The 18,536-nt window shown below is 45.0% G+C and overlaps 1 protein-coding gene across 1 annotated transcript in view; it reads left to right on the top strand.

The window, feature by feature from the left end:
• The window catches only part of PPM1J (protein phosphatase, Mg2+/Mn2+ dependent 1J), a 113,551-nt gene that overhangs the window by 72,020 nt on the left and 22,995 nt on the right, over window positions 1-18,536 (top strand). Inside the window, exon 7 of the mRNA XM_056558300.1 lies at window positions 10,242-10,305. Coding sequence (XP_056414275.1) covers window positions 10,242-10,305 — 64 coding nt within the window. The remainder of the gene's footprint in view (window positions 1-10,241; window positions 10,306-18,536) is intronic.

Below are 18,536 nucleotides of genomic sequence, written 5' to 3'. Positions count from 1 at the left end.
GTGGTGACACCCCGGGGACGTGGCGACAGCGATGGAGTGCGACATCCAGGGCAGCGGTGACAGGTGAGTATAACTTCCTATACTTTACATTGCACAGATCCCTCAACATACGATGGTTCATTTGAAACAAATTACCATCTTATGTTGAGGGACCACTGTATACAGTCCTTGGTATAAATAGATCATGGGAGAGATCTCTGTAAGGTCCCCTGATATATTTATACATAGTTTTTAGGTCGCCTCTAAGCCTTCTTTTTTCTAAACTATATAACCCCAATTTTGATAATCTTTCTGGGTACTGTAGTCCTCCCATTCCCCGTATTACTCTGGTTGCCCATCTTTGAACCCTCTCCAGCTCCACTATATCTTTCTTGTACACTGGTGCCCAGTGCTGTACACAGTATTCCATGTGTGGTCTGACTATTGATTTGTACAGCGGTAGAATTATTTCCTTGTCGTGGGCATCTATGCCCCTATTGATGGACCCTATGATTTAATTTGCCTTGGCAGCAGCTGTCCAACACTGGTCACTACAGCTAAATTTACTGTTAACTAAGACTCCTAAGTCCTTTTCCACGTCAGTCGTCCCAAGTTTTCTCCCATTTAATACATACACCCAGCCTGGATTTTTCTTCCCCATGTGCATAACCTTACATTTATCAGTGTTGAACCTCATGTGCCACTTCCCAGCACAAACCTCCAACCTTTCCAGATCCATTTGTAACAGTGCACTGTCCTCTATAGTGTTAAACGCTTTACAGAGTTTTGTATTATCTGCAAAGATTGCTACTTTACTATTCAACCCTTCTACAAGGTCATTAATGAATAAATTAAATAGAACAGGACCCAAGACTGACCCCTGTGGTACCCCACTAGTAACAGTCACCCAATCAATATAAGTACCATGAATAACCACCCTCTGTTTCCTATCACTGAGCCAGTTACTTAACCACTTACACACATTCTCCCCCAGCCCCATCCTTCTCATTTTATGCACCAAACTTTTATGTGGCAACGTATCAAATGCTTTGGAAAAATCCAGATATACGACTAGAGATGAGCAAAGTTACAGTAATTCGATCCGCTCATCTCTATATACGACATACAGCAATTGCCCTTGGTCCAGTCTGGAGCTCACCTCCTCATAAAAGCTGATCAGGTTAGTTTGACAGGACTGATCCCTCATAAAGCCATGCTGATATGGAGTCATACATTTATTTTTATCAAGATACTCCAAAATGGCATCTCTTAGAAAACCCTCCAACAATTTACATACAACCAAGGTTACTACACTACATTTTCCATGCACTAGTCCTGGGGAACAGTTCCTGTCACTATAGAGTCCCTGAATATTAAAAATAGGTGTCTGTCTATTACATTACTTAATTCCTTTAGAACACGGGGGTGAATGCCATCTGGACCTGGTGATTTGTAGTTAAAGGGGTACTCCGGCCCTGGGACATCTTATCCCCTATCCAAAGGATAGGGGATAAGATGTCTCACCTCGGGGGGCCCGCCGCTGGGGACCCCCGCAATCTTGTATTCGCCACCCACCTGTTTGAGCTGCACGCCACAGTGCCAGTTCACAAACAGCCGGGTGGGGACCACGGGGTCGGAGTATCATGACATCACGACTCCGCCCCCATGTGACATCACCCCTGTCCCCCGCTATGCAAGTCTATGGGAGGGGATAAGATGTCTCAGGGCCGGATTACACTTTTAAAGAACATTTTGGGGTTAGTTTTACTCTCTTTGGCAATAAGTCTTTCTGTCTCCATTTTTGTGGCTTTTATCAGTTTTTTACATATTCTACATTTTTCTCTATAGCTTTTTAATGCTTCTTCACTGTCATCCTGTTTTAGTAGTTTAAATGCTTTATTATAGTCATTTATTGCCCCCTTAACATTTTTGTTCATCCATATTGGTTTTCTTTTATTCCTGACCCTTTTTTTTATCATAAAAAGGAAGACTTAAATCTCCTGCCTGAATGAAGCAGTGGTTACGCATCTGACCACTGGGAATCCCAATGATCAGTGGGGTACCACAGGGGTCCGTTTTGGGTCCTGTTCTATTTAATATATTTATTAATGACCTTGTAGAGGGGTTGAATAGTAAAGTAGCAATCTTTGCAGATGATACTAAACTCTGTAAAGCAGTAAACACAATAGAGGACAGTGCACTGTTACAAATGGATCTGGATAGGTTGGAGGTTTGGGCTGGGAAGTGGCAGATGAGGTTCAACACTGATAAATGTAAGGTAATGCACATGAGGAATAAAAATCCGGGCTGGGATTATGTATTAAATGGCAGAACACTTGGGACGACTGACGTGGAAAAGGACTTGGGAGTCTTAGTTAACAGTAAATTTCGCTGTAGTGACCAGTGTCAGACAGCTGCTGCCAAGGCAAATAAAATCATGGGGTGCATCAATAGGGTTCAAGAGTTCAAAAAGGGGCTGGATGCATTTTTGGTGAAAAATAACATCGCTGGTCAGGGACGTGCACACATAGTGCTGAAAGGGGGCTTGAGCCCCTGCCTTTTCATGCACCAGCCCCTTAATGCCCCCTTTTTTTTTTTTAAAGGTGTGAGGCACAGAGGCACAGGGACAGGAGTGTATAGAGGCACGGCTGATAGAGATAACAGCAGGGGACAAGAAGAAAGAGCAGATACAAGTGTTAGGAAGTGACATCTTGTCATACAGGCATTCTCTGGACACTTTCTCCCGGGGTCCTGCTGCTGCTGACGGCCCCTCCCCCTCCCTGCTCCTCTCTGGGTAAGGAAAGGAAGAGATGGAGGATAGAAGATCCGCTGGAGCTGCCATGAGGGGACAGTAAGTGATCATCAGCCAGGTCTGTCAGGGAGGACTGTAGAGAGGGTGGACTGTGTGAGGGGACTTAGAAGAGTTAGAAGAGTCCACAGTGACAGTAACTGATGATCAGCAGGGTGGTCTGTCAGGGAGGACTGGCCTCCTCTGTACAAGCAGCTTCAGGGAAATTATAGTGTGTTTTTGTGTTTTGTTTTTTTCCTTATTTATTCGGATATACACTATGGGGGAGATTTAACAAGACCTGTCCAGAGGAAAAGTTGCCCATAGCAACCAATCAGATTGCTTATTTTACTTTTGAAAAGGATTGGTTGCTATGGGCAACTATTCCTCTGGACAGGTCTTGTTAAATCTCCCCCATAGTGTCCCCCACCTACAGTACCTGAAAAGCTTAGTCCAGCATAGTTGTTCTTTCCCTCCCTATAAACCAGTGTTTCCCAACCAGGGGGCCTCCAGTTGGTACATAACTACAACTCTCAGCCAAAGGCTGTCCAGGCATGCTGGGAGTTGCAGTTTAGCAACAGCTGGAGGCACCCTGCTTGGGAAACACTGCTATAAACTAGAGGTGCACCGAAATGGAAATTTCAGAACCGAAAGGAAACCGAAATAAAAAAAAAATGTCCGGCCGAAACCGAAAATGACTTCTCCCCGTCTTTTGGTAAAATGCAGCGCTCCGCTCATTAGATTAGATTAGATTCCCCCACATTAGATTGCCAGCTCCCCCACATTAGGTCGGGAGTTCCCCCACATTAACCCCTTAAGGACTCAGGGTTTTTCCGTTTTTGCACTTTCGTTTTTTCCTCCTTACCTTTTAAAAATCATAACCCTTTCAATTTTCCACCTAAAAATCCATATTATGGCTTATTTTTTGCGTCGCCAATTCTACTTTGCAGTGACATTAGTCATTTTACCCAAAAATGCACGGCGAAACGGAAAAAAAAATCATTGTGCGACAAAATCGAAGAAAAAATGCCATTTTGTAACTTTTGGGGGCTTCCGTTTCTACGCAGTGCATATTTCGGTAAAAATTACACCTTATCATTATTCTGTAGGTCCATACGGTTAAAATGATACCCTACTTATATAGGTTTGATTTTGTCGCACTTCTGGAAAAAATCATAACTACATGCAGGAAAATTTATACGTTTAAAAATGTCATCTTCTGACTCCTATAACTTTTTGATTTTTCCACGTATGAGGGCTCATTTTTTGCGCTGTGATCTGAAGTTTTTATCGGTATGGTTTTTGTTTTGATCAGACTTTTTGATCACTTTTTATTCATTTTTTAATGGTATAAAAAGTGATCAAAATACGCTTTTTTGGACTTTGGAATTTTTTTGTGCGTACGCCATTGACCGTGCGGATTAATTAATGATATATTTTTATAGTTCGGACATTTACGCACGCGGCGATACCACATATGTTTATTTTTATTTTATTTTACACTGTTTTATTTTTTTTATGGGAAAAGGGGGGTGATTCAAACTTTTATTAGGGAAGGGGTTAAATGACCTTTATTAACACTTTTTTTTTACATTTTTTTTGCAGTGTTATAGGTCCCATAGGGACCTATAACACTGCACACACTGATCTTTTACACAGATCACAAGCGTGTATTAACACGCCTGTGATCAGTGTTATCGGCGCTTGACTGCTCCTGCCTGGATCTCAGGCACGGAGCAGTCATTTGCCAATGGGACACCGAGGAGGCAGGTAAGCGCCCTCCCGGTGTCCGGTCAGCTGTTCGGGACGCCGCGGTTTCACCGCGGCGGTCCCGAACAGCCCGACTGAGCAGCCGGGTCACTTTCGGCGATGTGTGGTATTAGCCACGGGTCCCGGCCGTTGATGAGCGCCGGGACCGACGCGATATGATGCGGGATCGCGGCGCGATCCCGCTTCATATCGCGGGAGCCGGCGCAGGACGTAAATATACGTCCTGCGTCGTTAAGGGGTTAATAGGCAGCTCCCCCACAATAGTAGGCAGCTCCCCCACATTAATAGGCAGCTCCCCCACAATAGTAGGCAGCTCCCCCAAAATAGTAGGCAGCTCCCCAACAATAGTAGGCAGCTCCCCCACAATAGTAGTCAGCTCCCCCACATTCATAGGCAGCTCCCCAACAATAGTAGGCAGCTCCCCCACAATAGTAGCAGTTCCCCCACAATAGTAGGCAGCTCCCCCACATTAGGTCAGCATTTCCCCCACAATAGTAGGCAGTTCCCCCCAACAATATTAGGCAGCTCCCCCCACATTTGTAGGCAGCTCCCCCCCAAAATATTAGGCAGCTCCCCCCCAACAATATTAGGCAGCTCCCCCCCACATTAGGTCAGCAGTTCCCCCACAATAGTAGGCAGCTTCCCCCAACCCCACAGACATACAGCTTCCAGCCATATACAGTGTATGGCTGGAGGCTGTATGTCTGTTCTGCTGCCCCCCACAGTGTGCCGGTCACCGCTCCTCCGGCCCGGGGTCACATCTACTGCTATGGCCTATGGACCATAGCAGTAGGTGCCGGGACCGGAGGAGCGGTGACTGGAACACTGAAGAAGATGACGCGCCGCCGGTCACTTACCAGGCCCCGGCCGGCGTGCGTTCTCCCGCGATGATCCTGCGATGGTCCTCCTGCTTCTCTATGGTTGTACGTACAACCATAGAGGCGGAGAAGCGAAGGACCGAAGGAGGATCGCAGGAGTACGCCGGGGAATGGTGAGTGACCGGCGGACATCCTTATGTCCCAAAAAGATTTTTCGGGACACAGGGATGTCCGGGATAGGAATACTTCTTTTTATGTGCCCGGGCCGGCTCCCGTGTGTGGCTGCAGGCGGGGGCCGACCAGAGCATATAAAAACTAATAATTTGCCGGTCCGGGCATGCTGGGAGTTGTAGTTTCACAACAGCTGGAGGCCCCCTGGTTTTTAGTATACATACAGTATTAGTTTTTATATGCTCTGGTCGGCCCCTGCCTGCAGCCACACACGGGAGCCGGCCCGGGCACAAAAAAAGAAGTATTCCTATCCCGGAGAGCGCGCCCCCCCAGATGTTGAGCCCGGTGTGGCCACCCCCCCCCTGCACCCCCCAGGCTACGCCTCTGGCACTGGCAGTGTTTGTAACTTGTGCGGTGGGCGGGCAGGGGAGGTGGGTCATTATCGGCAAATTTTTTGTTGTTTCGGCATTTCCCCAAAATAGCTATTTTCGGCCGCCGATATATCGGTGCATCCCTACTATAAACCAATAGTGTTACCCACCTGTGCCCCTATAATGCCATTTCACATCTGTATCTTCCCCACATCATCAGTCCCTACAATCTTTGTACTGTCCCACCTTTCTTGTGGACCTGTCCAGAGGAAAAGTTGCCCATAGCAACCAATCAGATCGCTGCTTTCAGAGGCCCTGTTAAAAATGAAAGAAGCGATCTGATTGGTTGCTATGGGCAACTGGACAACTTTTCCTCTGGACAGGTTATGATAAATCTCCCCCATTTTGCTGCAGAATTTCTGCTGGTAATTCAACAGTATAAAATCTGCAGCAAAAAAATCTGTAGCAAAATCCCAATGGCTGGATTCACACTGTATTTGTGTTAATAATAATAATTTTATTTATATAGTGCCTACATTTAAAGCACAACTCCGTTGCTTATGATAAATAACTATTGTGCAGAACAAATTTGGCTTCTAAATACCTTAAAGGGGTACTTCTTTTTTTTTAAGAACTGGTGCCAGAAAGTTAAACAGATTTCTAAATGACTGCAATTTAATAATATAGCAGCTGTATGCTACAGAGGAAATTCTTTTCTTTTTAAATTTCTTTTTTGTCCTGTCCACACTGCTCTCTGCTGACACCTCTGTCCATGACAGGAACTGTCCAGAGCAGGAGAGGTTTGCTATGGGGATTTTCTCCTGCTCTGGACAGTTCCTGATACAGGCATCAGGTGTCAGAAGAGAGCACTGTGGACAAGACAAAAAGAAATTCATAAAGAAAAGAATTTCCTCTGTAGTATATAGCTGCTAATAAGTACTGGAAGGGTAAAGATTTTTTTAATAGAAGTAATTTACAAATCTGTTTAACTTTTTGGGACCAGTTGATTAAAAAAAAAAATAATGTTTTCCACCAGAGTACCCTTTTAACAGGGCTCCTTTCTCCCCACTCCTGGAACTGTCCACAGCTGATAACTGAGCATAGTCCATATGCAGCTTATGTAGCACCAGACCCAGTGTAACTCGAGGTGTGGACAGCACCAGGACACTGCCATGAGCTTATCTCCAGCCGCAGTGAGGTCCCACCTCGGTCGGTAATAGGCTGAGCGCATGTCATATAAGGAGCCTTGGCCTGTTATATGACCCTGCGCTCATTGTATCATTGGTCAAGACGGGAAATCGCTGCGCCCGGCAATAAGTTCATTGCAGTGTTTCGATCTGTGCACAGGAAGCAGAAAGAAGGCCGGAACGGAGGACAGAAAAGCTATATCAGTGCAACGGGTGAGCTGTGCATGGTGTGTTAAAGGGGATAAGTGTTTGATCGCGGGGGGTCCAAACGCCGAGCCCCCCCGCAATCTCATGCACGGGGCCACAGCTCTGCCGCGCAGGGGGCGTGCCAGCCGCGGTGTGACATCACAGCTGACACGCCTCCTCCATGTAGTTCAATCGGAGAAGCGGGGAGGCAGCGTTTGTGCCTCCCGGCCTCTCCCATAGAACTGTATGGGGACAGGGCGGGGAGGGTGCGTAACTGTCGACCTTTCACTGAGTGCTAATGCGGGGGCCCCGTTAGGGAGATCGCGGGGGTCAAACACTTGTCCTCTATCCTGTAGATTTCCCAAGCGCGGTCCTCAAGTCCCCCTAACAGGTCATGTTTTCAAGATTCCCTTAGTCTTTCACAGGTGATATAATTCTGGTCTGTGCATCAGGCATCTCTACAACTATATCACCTGATAACATGACCTGTTGGGGGTATTTAAAGGACAACTGCAGCCAAATTTAACTTATCCCTTGTCCACAAGAGAGGGGATAAGTGTTTGATCGCAGGGGGTCCGACTGCTGGGACCCCCCGCGATCTCCCTAACGGGGCACCGGCATTAGCGCTCATTGTGAGCGCTAATGCGCGTAGCGTCGAGCTCTGAGCTCTACGGTTTTTGCCCAGTCGCCGCCGCGTCCCCATACAGTTCTATGGGGGAGGCGGGGAGGCATGAACGCTGCCTCCCCGCCTCTCCCATAGAGATGTATGGAGGGGGCATGTCGGCCACAACGTCATACTGCGGCTGGCATGCCCCCTGCACGGGAGAGCCACGGCCCCGTACAGGAGATCACTGGGGGGCCCAGCAGTCGGACCCCCCGCGATCAAACACTTACCCCCTATCCTGTGGATAGGGGATAAGTTAAATTTTGGCTGCAGTTGTCCTTTAAGGACCGTGCTTGGGTTAACACTGGTCTAGGGAGTTGCATATGGATCGGGTGTGCCCTTTTTTTCACATTGAGCCCCTGCCCCTCAAAATTCCTGTGCACGTCCCTGTCGCTGGTTATGTATACTAGATTTATAGGGAACATTGATCCATTGATTTATTCTGACTGCCATATTGGAGTCGGGAAGGAATTTTTACCTCTAGTATGAGGGTTTTTGCCTTCCTCAGAATCTATTCAGTAGGGACTCATTAGGGTTATAGGTTGAACTTGATGGACTCTGGTCTTTTTTCAACCTTATGAACTATGTTACAACAACAGGTGGCCCAAATCTTCCATCTGAAAGGAGTGGCATTTAAGCATGCATACTGCTATTTTGGGCTATTTAGCGCTATGGCAGGAGACCCAGGAGGACCCCACTGCTGACACAAAGACATTAGAAAGCAAGACTACATTTTGCCAAAATGAACTTGAGTAAGCCAAAATCCTTCTGGGTAAACATCTGAGACCAAGATAAAGCTTTTTGGTAAAGCACATCATTCTACTGTTTACCGAAAACGGAATGAGGACTACAAAGAAGAGAACACAGTACCTACAGTGAAATATAGTGAATGTATAATGATGTTTTGGGGTTGTTTTGCTGCCTCTGGCACTGGTGACCTTGAATGTGTGCAAGGCATCATGAAATCTGAGGATTACCAACGGATTTTGGGTCGCACTGTACAGCTCAGTGTCAGAAAGCTGGGTTTGCGTCTGGGAGCTTGGGTCTTCCAGGAGGACAATGACCCCAAACATATGTGAAAAAGCACCCAGAAATGGATGGCAACATTCAAGCAGAATCAGCAAAAACATTAAACAAGTTCAATGCTTTAGCGGATGCCACTACCCCAATCATGTGACCAGTGGGCGCTGCTTCTATAACCCACAACCCCCCCCCCCCCCCGCTGGGTTTATAAGCCGAGCGCTGCGCTGTCTCCCACATAGGGGAACTAATGATGTGTCACCTCATCCTCCTGTGAGTAGCGGGCTACCGGCACTGGAAATCTGTACTGTACTACATATTGCTTGTGCCCGGGCTGCAAAAATAAACAAAAAAATTTTTACTTTAACTCACCTTCCCACTTTGCTCCGGTACCGGCCTCACTCTGGGGATGGGATGACAGTGCGCTCAGCCTATCACCGGCTGCAGCGATGTCCCGCCTCAGTCGGTGATAGGCTGAGTGCACTGTCATGTAAGGAGCCGTCCGGCTCCTTACATGACAGTGCGCTCAGCCTATCACCGACCGAGGTGGGACATCGCTGCAGCCAGTGATAGGCTGAGCGCACTGTCATGTAAGAAGCCGTCCGGCTCCTTACATGACAGTGCGCTCAGCCGATAACCGACCGAGGCGGGACATCTCTGCAGCCAGTGATAGGCTGACAGCTCTGTGACGTTCCCATCCCCAGCGTGAGGCCGTTCCCCCGAGCGATGACGGGGGAACGTAGAAAGGTGAGTTGAAGTTAATTTTGTTTGTTTTTGGAGCCCGGGCACAAGGAATATGTAGTACAGTACAGATTTCCAGCACTGGCGGCCCGCAACTCACAGGATGACGAGGTGACATATGATTAGTTCCCCGATGTGGGGGCAGCACAGCATTTTGCAGATAAACCCAGCGGGGTGGGGGAAGAGAAGCAGAACAGCGCCAGCGGGTGATATATGATTGGTTCCCCGATGTGAGGACAGCGCGCTGCGGCTGATAATTAAGTCATTCGAGGGGGGGAGGGGCCCAACCTGTATTGCGATATGGAAAAATTTCGGTATTCGGTATGCCGCCCAGCACTAGCCAGATGTTGCGGAAATTCTGTCATGTGAACAAAGCAGCAGAATCCCATAGAAATCAGTGGGACTGTGTGGCATTCTGCCATGTGAACATACATAACACTTCCTCCCAAGATCACAACTAAGCTTTAATTTTGAGTGGAGTTTAATTTAAGAAATATCCATTTTAACTTTGAAATGTTTATATTCATTCTCTTTCTTTCTTTACAGGGCTTATAAAACTATTGAAGAAGATGATATGAAGTTCCCACTTATTTATGGAGAAGGAAAAAAGGTTAGTTTATGCTGGTAACACTACAGGAACCATATACTTTCACATGTCAGATATGAGGAAGATCCACAGTGTTTCCCCAGCAGATTAGCAACATAAATTGACATGCTATATATCTATTACATATATAAGCTTTTTATGGACCTTTTCACCTTATAGCAAGTTTTTACTCATATTTATCTCAGAACATAAGGAATCATATATCATAGTTGGATTAGCTGTTGTTCTATTGATATTAATACAAAATGTACCTAATAAATAAATGGAGTAATATTTATGTACTAGAATTCAGTGTTATCATTCATAAATGACACTTAACAGATTTGGTACCTGTTTCAAATGTATGTACTAAATTCATCTGAAGCACTCTTTTGCCCATATAATGCACACTCACTGCCACCTTTCCTGCAGTGTTATCTGTTTCATTCCAGTGTAGCTATATTAACCCATTTCATTACTGCAGCTGGGTTATATGACTGATCAGCCACCATCTTGACAGATCAGATTTCAAAATGCACTTTCTCTCTTTCAAATCCCATGATGCATCAGCACAGCATCACATTGGCAGTCAAAGCCAGTACCATCTCTGTCTGCTGGGATGACAGTGTAATAATCCTTATCTCTATTCTCCTAAATAACAGAAGAGACTATAAGTATACAGTCGGGGAGGCTGAATTGTCACTAAATCCATTATAACTAGGTGCCTAGAGTTGTGTAATCATTATCAGTAACGGAATGAAAAAGCGCAGTCGGCACTGCTGTTTGTGTCCGGTGCACAAGGAAGTATCACAAAGGTATATGAAGAAGGTCCTGGCACACGGTAAATAGCTTCAACACTATTTTATTGAGCTTTCAGCTATCAGCTTGGCGTTACTGCACGCGTTGCGGCTCACCTAAGCTTTCTCAACAGCTGATTACACACAACGGAAATGACATCTTAAAGCATCACAAAAAATGGGCGTTACAACGTGCAACTTATGTTATGTGCAAGACATGCTACTAAAATAAACAAAAAAGACGAAAACAGCTATGCTAATCATAATGTATCACATACATGTTATGTTTAGACTAATATATCTCCCAATATGGAATTCCTAATGATGAATATTCAAGTCATTCTCTGTTGAACCTGGGAAAAAGATAAAAAACTATAGAATGTCAGAATATTATAAATATTGCGAAATTTCGTAATCTCGATTGAGACCTTTAGGGGATAATGTATTTACGGTATGAATCCAATATGCCTCACGGCAAAGAAGAAGTTTTTTTTTAATGTCGCCGTCTAGGGAATTGGACTTGTTCTAAAATCTGAAACCTTAAAGGGGTTATCCAGGAAAAAACTTTTTATAGATATAGATATATATATATATATCAACTGGCTCCAGAAAGTTAAACAGATTTGTAAATTACTTCTATTAAAAAATCTTAAACCTTTCAGTACTTATGAGCTTCTGAAGTTAAGGTTCTTCTTTTCTGTCTAAGTACTCTCTGATGACACGTGTCTCGGGAAACGCCCAGTTTAGAAGAGGTTTGCTATGGGGATTTGCTTCTAAACTGGGTGGTTCTCGAGACACTTAGACAGAAAAGAACAACCTTAACTTCAGAAGCTCATAAGTACTGAAAGGATTAAGATTTTTTAATATAAGTAATTTACAAATCTGTTTAACTTTCAGCCAGTTGATATAAAAAAAAAGTTTTTTCCTGGATAACCCCTTTAACTGGACTACTTGTCATGGAAGTGGTGTGGTATGGGGAGTAACAAATTCTTGCACCAGATCATGGATTTATGTTGACCTAAACGATCTTTCATCTGGTCTGACCGCTGGGACACGTCCGTCCGTAACCGCCCCAGCCCCCCCCCCCCCGTGATCTCCCAAACGCATTGCCACTCTATGTGAGTGGCTAATGCACGTAGCGTTGACCTTTCTGAGGTCAACGGTACGCCCCGTCCACACCCCCTCTCCCATAGAGATACATGGAGGAGGCATGTCGGCCGCTACGTCACGCTGCGGTCGGCACGCTTCCTGCACGGGAGATCGTGGGGGGTCCCAGTGGTTGGACCCCCTGCAATCAAACACTTATCCCCCCCTGTGGATAGGGGATGAGTTGTATTTTGCTGCAGTCTTAATTAATGGAGTCAAGGCCTTTTCGAGGGTCAAGGACAGTGGTGTAAAGATGGAGTTGTTAGAAGCGACTATGGGGCAGCCAGGTGGGTCCACAAGGCGTTCGTGGATTTTTGGTAGTATATATATTACAGGGACAACAAGATTCTCATTTATCAAATATTTGGCTAGTTTGGTATCAATTACCCCTAAATCCTGTTAATGGGTTATACGATCTTTAATTTTTTGTTTTATCAAAGGGGTAGGGTCAGCCTCAACCTTCTTATAGGTAACCTGATCATATAATTGTCTACGTATCTCGCTAATATAGGCGGTGCAGTCCATGATAACTACCGCACAGCCTTTGTCCGCAGGCTTCACCATAAAATCGGGGTCATTTTTCAATAACTCAAGAGCATTTTTTTTTTTATAGTAAGATTATGATGTATGGGAAAATCTCCTTTTAAAATATGATACATAATCATCCCCGTATCCCGTTTCACTAGTTGTACAAATGTTTCTACAGCATGTTCAGTTTTAGGTGGATTAAAAGTGCTCTTGAGTTTAAGATTAGTCATCAAGATATAAAGTATTGCCGTTACCACTAGCAACCATCGGTATCAATTCAGTCTTATTAGCAAAATATGTTTTGAGACGTATATTGCAGAACAACCGAGCTAGATCAATCTCCATCTGAAATGTATCAAATCTATTTTCCATACAAAATTAAAGTCCCTTCTCCAGAACACTCATTTGTTCTGGGGTTAAGTTCTTTGAAGAAATATTAACAATCAATGAAGCATCCCTACCTGGGATCTGTTTAGTGTCCCTAAAGCGGTAGGATCTCGGGTGGTGGTGTCCTGCCCGTCTCCTCTTCGCGGTGGTCTGCCTCTCCAATGAAAAGGGCGGCGGCCTTGACTATGTGTACGGTCGCTACTGTAGCTCGAGGAACGATATCCTCCTCTGGGTCCCAAGTAATCTTGAGATTCCTGCCATCTATAAACTTTATTTTGTATGTAGTCCTCTGTAACGCGAATGAATTTTTTTCTTTTCTTGGTCTCCAATTCACTGCCGTAAGAGGTTAACAAGGTATCCGTGGCACTTTTTAAAGCAGAAAACTCCTCACTGTTCATAGAATCATGCAACTGCAATTCAACTGCTGTTGTTAACCTGTTCCTTAATAGTGCAAATAGCATGCTGTAAGCAAGAAATGGTTAATAGCATCAAGTCCGATCAACATTTATTAATGATCCTCTCAAAGTGTTGACAATATTACTGGTCGTCCGAGAAAAAAGAAGGACTAAATTTCACTCGCAGACCCCGGGGAATTTTTTCTGACCGGTGATATTCCGCAAGTGTAGTATCGTGTAAATCATATGCAATCAGTTCCAAGTCCAGGGGTTTGTATTCACATGACGGAATCTTTAGGAAATCCAAAAAAGCAGTGACTTCCTGCAATATTCTTGCGGCGTCCTTTTGGCTGTAGGAGAGCGTGGCTGACATGAGCGCCTGCCGGTGCACGAACCGGAGAATCAAATTAATTAAAAAGGCAGTCGGCACTGCGGCTTGTGTCCGGTGCAAGAGGAAGTATCACAAAGGTATATGAAGAAGGTCCTGGCACATGGTAAATAGCTTCAACACTATTTTATTGAGCTTTCAGCTTGGCATTACTGCACGTGTTGCGGCTCACCTGAGCCTTTCTCAACAGCTGTTTACACACAACAGAAATTACATCTTATAGCATCACAAAAAATGGGCGTTACAACATGCAACTTATGGTGTATGCAAGACATGTTCCTAAAATAAACAAAAAACTACAACAAGTGAATCGGGATACGGGGAAGATTATGGATCATATTTTAAAAGGAGATTTTCCCATAAATCATAATCTTACTATAAGAGAAAAAAGTGCTCTTGAGTTATTGAAAAATTACCCCGATTTGATTTTGAATCCTGCTGACAAAGGAAGTGCCATAGTTATCATGGACCACACCACCTATGTTAGCGAGATACATAGACAATTATGTGATCAGGTTACCTATAGGAAGGATGAGTCTGACCCTAACCAAAAAATTAAAGATCTTATAACCCATTATCAGGGTTTAGGGGTAATTGATACCAAACTAGCTAAATATTTGATAAATGAGAATCCTGTTGTCCCTAATATATATACTGCCAAAAATCCCCAAATACCTTGTGGACCCACCTGGCCGCCCCATAGTCGCTTCTAACGACTCCATCTTGACACCACTTTCCTTGACCCTCAAAAAGGCCTTGACTCTATTAATTAAGACTACAAAATCCTTTTTGTTAGATACTTCACACTTTCTTACTAGAATTAAAGAAATTGGACCATTACAGAAAGAAACGTGGTTAGTCACAATAGATGTAGAGAGTCTCTACACGTCATCTTCGAGCATCAAAAGGGGATTCAGGCAGTGAGAGAATTTTTTCTCGATATGTTAAATCTGATTTTACACTACAACTACTTTCTCTTTCAAGATCATTTTTACAGCGAGGATCTGCATGGGGGGGCGAATGTGCTCCCCCCCCATACGCAAATTCATATATGTCATTTTTTGAGGAACATTTTGTTTATACACACAGCTTATTTAAACAGTATGCCAAGGCTTGGTATCGCTTTATTGACGACATATTCTGTGTATGGGTGGGGCCACGTCCAACACTAAAGGATTTCATGGATGAGATAAATGGAGTATGGCCAGAACTCAACTTCACTATGACAGTAAATCAGGATCAAGTGAATTTCCTAGACACAACTGTCAGTAAAAACGAGAAGGATTTACTAGTTATCGATCTATACACTAAAACTGCGGATAAAAATAGTATTCTACATTATGCCAGCAATCATGCACATACTACCAAGAGAGTGATTCCGAAATCACAGTTTCAGCGAGTGAGCCGTATTGTCTCCAAACCTGAGACACAGGAGATAAGAATAAATGAGATGGAGAATAAATTCCTGAATAGGATTGTCCTTCTCGTTTATTAAAAGTAGCAGAAATTGAGTCTTTACAAGATACCTAAAGCAGAACAACCGCGCATATACTTCATACACAAATTCCATCCATTCAATAATAAAATTGATGAAGTGGTACGTAAACACTGGCAAATCTTAAGAGAAGCCTTTCCTCACATTAAGGAATTCACGAGTATGCCTATCTGTTGCAATAAGAAAGCCTCAAGTATCAGAAATAATTTAGTTCAAGCTGATATCGGAAGCACCCGTAAAAAACCACATCAACAGTTTATATCTGCTCCTAAAAACGGCACCTTCCCGTGCTTGCATTGCACTCATTGTTCGAGTGTAGTGAAGGGAGACCAGATCTTCCATTCATACAGAGGAATACCATTTGAAATTAAAGGCCATTTTACGTGCGATTCATCCAATGTCATATATGCATTAAAATGTCCATGTGGACTTTTATACATTGGAGAAACCTCACAACGGATGAAAGATTGTTTGAGTCAACATAAATCCTTGATCTGAATTCGGGTAGAAAACAGACATGGTGCACATCTACAATCTTGTATAATGATCTGATTGCTTCTCAGCATAATATCAAAAACTAACAGGTTGTTAGTATACATTTTTGATCAAAAAGTACAAGCCCACTCGCCACGTCAAGGCCACCCATTTAGAGTGGGTCCCCAACGTCCCTAGCATAAAATGGCACAGCACTGGGCGGCGACCACCACCGCCGTGACACCAGTGCCCACGGGGGGGAAACGACCCACTGGCAGAGCGGCCCCAATGCCACTCAAACCAGTCTATGGGTCGCACCTTCCCGCAGACACGGCGCCACGGCTGCAACGGACGCCGCACAGCACCACACCAGTGTGAACAAGGTGCAATAGCTCACTTACCATGCTCTCCCAGTCAGACTGGGAGGCTGCTAGGAAAGAAATGGCCCATGTGTAGCTAACTACTACTTATATAGGGTTGGGCTGAGGGGGTGGGGAAGAGTGCAGCACATGTTCAAACAAAAAAAAAAAAGGAGGAGATAGAAAACACAGTGTGAATTCGGGTAGAAAACAGACATGGTGCACAGCTACGATCTTGTATAATGATCTGATTGCTTCTCAGCATAATATCAAAAACTAACAGGTTGTTAGTATACATTTTTGATCAAAAAGTACAAGCCCACTCGCCACGTCAAGGCCACCCATTTAGAGTGGGTCCCCAACGTCCCTAGCATAAAATGGCACAGCACTGGGCGGCAACCACCACCGCCGCGACACCAGTGCCCACGGGGGGAAACGACGCACTGGCAGAGCGGCCCAAATTCCACTCAAACCAGTCTATGGGTCGCACCTTCCCGCAGACACGGCGCCACGGCAGCAATGGACGCCGCACAGCACCACACCAGTGTGAACAAGGTGCAATAGCTCACTTACCATGCTCTCCCAGTCAGACTGGGAGGCTGCTAGGAAAGAAATGGCCCATGTGTAGCTAACTACTACTTATATAGGGTTGGGCTGAGGGGGTGGGGAAGAGTGCAGCACATGTTCAAACAAAAAAAAAGGAGGGGATAGAAAACACAGTGTGAATTCGGGTAGAAAACAGACATGGTGCACATCTACGATCTTGTATAATGATCTGATTGCCTCTCAGCATAATATCAAAAACTAACAGGTTGTTAGTATACATTTTTGATCAAAAAGTACAAGCCAACTCGCCACGTCAAGGCCACCCATTTAGTGTGGGTCCCCAACGTCCCTAGCATAACATGGCGCAGCTCTGGGCGGCGACCACCACCGCCGCGACACCAGTGCCCACGGGGGGAAACGACCCACTGGCAGAGCGGCCCCAATGCCACTCAAACCAGTCTATGGGTCGCACCTCCCCGCAGACACTCAGTTGCCCAATTAAGGTTTCAGATTTTAGAACAAGTCCAATACCCTAGACGTGGCTGTGACATTAAAGGGGTTCTCCGGTGCTTAAACATCTTATCCCCCTATCCAAAGGATAGGGGATAAGATGCCTGATCTCGGGAGTCCCGCAGCTGGGGACGCCCGTGATCATGAACGCGGCACCCCGTTTATAATCAGTCCCTGGAGCGAACACGCTCCGGGACTGATTACCGGCGACTGCAGGGCGGGCGGCGTGTAACGTCACGCCTGCGCCCCCATGCGACGTCACGCTCTGCCCCTGAATGCAAGCCTACGGGAGGGGGTGTGATAGCTATCACACCCCCTCCCGTAGGCTTGCATTGCGGGGCGGAGTGTGACGTCACACGCCAATGCAGGCGTGACGTCACACGCCGCCCGCCCTGTAGTCGCCCGTAATCAGACCCGGAGCGAACACGCTCTGGGGACTGATTACAAACAGGGTGCCGCGTGCATGATCACAGGCGTCCCCAGCTGCGGGACTCCCGCGATCAGGCATCTTATCCCCTATCCTTTGGATAGGGGATAAGATGTTTAAGCATTGGAGAACCCCTTTAAGAAACTTCTTTGCCATTATCCCCTAAAGGTCTCAATCGAGATTATGAAATTCCGCAATATTTATAATATTCTGACATTGTATTGTTTTTTATCTTTTTCCCAGGTCCAACAGCGAATGACTTGAATATTCATCATTAGGAATTCCATATTGTGAGATATATTAGTCTAAACATATCATGTATGTGATACATTATGATTAGCATAGCTGTTTTCTTCTTTTTTGTTTATTTTAGGAGCAAAGGCTCAGGTGAGCCGCAACGCATGCAGTAACGCCAAGCTGATAGCTGAAAGCTCAATAAAATAGTGTTGAAGTTATTTACCGTGTGTCAGGACCTTCTTCATATACCATTATCAGTAACTGTGATGGGAGTTTATTTCTCCCCCGACTAGCTGAATAATAAATTTAAAAAAAGACACCCAGCACCATTATTAAGTCAGGTTTTTTTTTTTTTTTTTTTTTTTTAAAGATGGCCACCACTAAATATTTAACACATTTGTTCTATGCTTTGGCTAATTTCCCTTTACAGACACTTCCAGCACTGTCTTTAATGAATAATATCCCCTGAGGGCATTGTTTCTATTTTCAAATATGGCTCAATATAACCCCTTAGGGACTCAGCGTTTTTCCATTTTTGCACTTTCGTTTTTTCCTCCTTACCTTTT

This window comes from Hyla sarda, chromosome 2, assembly GCF_029499605.1.
Source record: "Hyla sarda isolate aHylSar1 chromosome 2, aHylSar1.hap1, whole genome shotgun sequence".
NCBI lineage: Eukaryota > Metazoa > Chordata > Amphibia > Anura > Hylidae > Hyla > Hyla sarda.
Note: the sequence above shows the minus strand (reverse complement) of the source record. Positions and strands in the feature narration are given on the sequence as shown.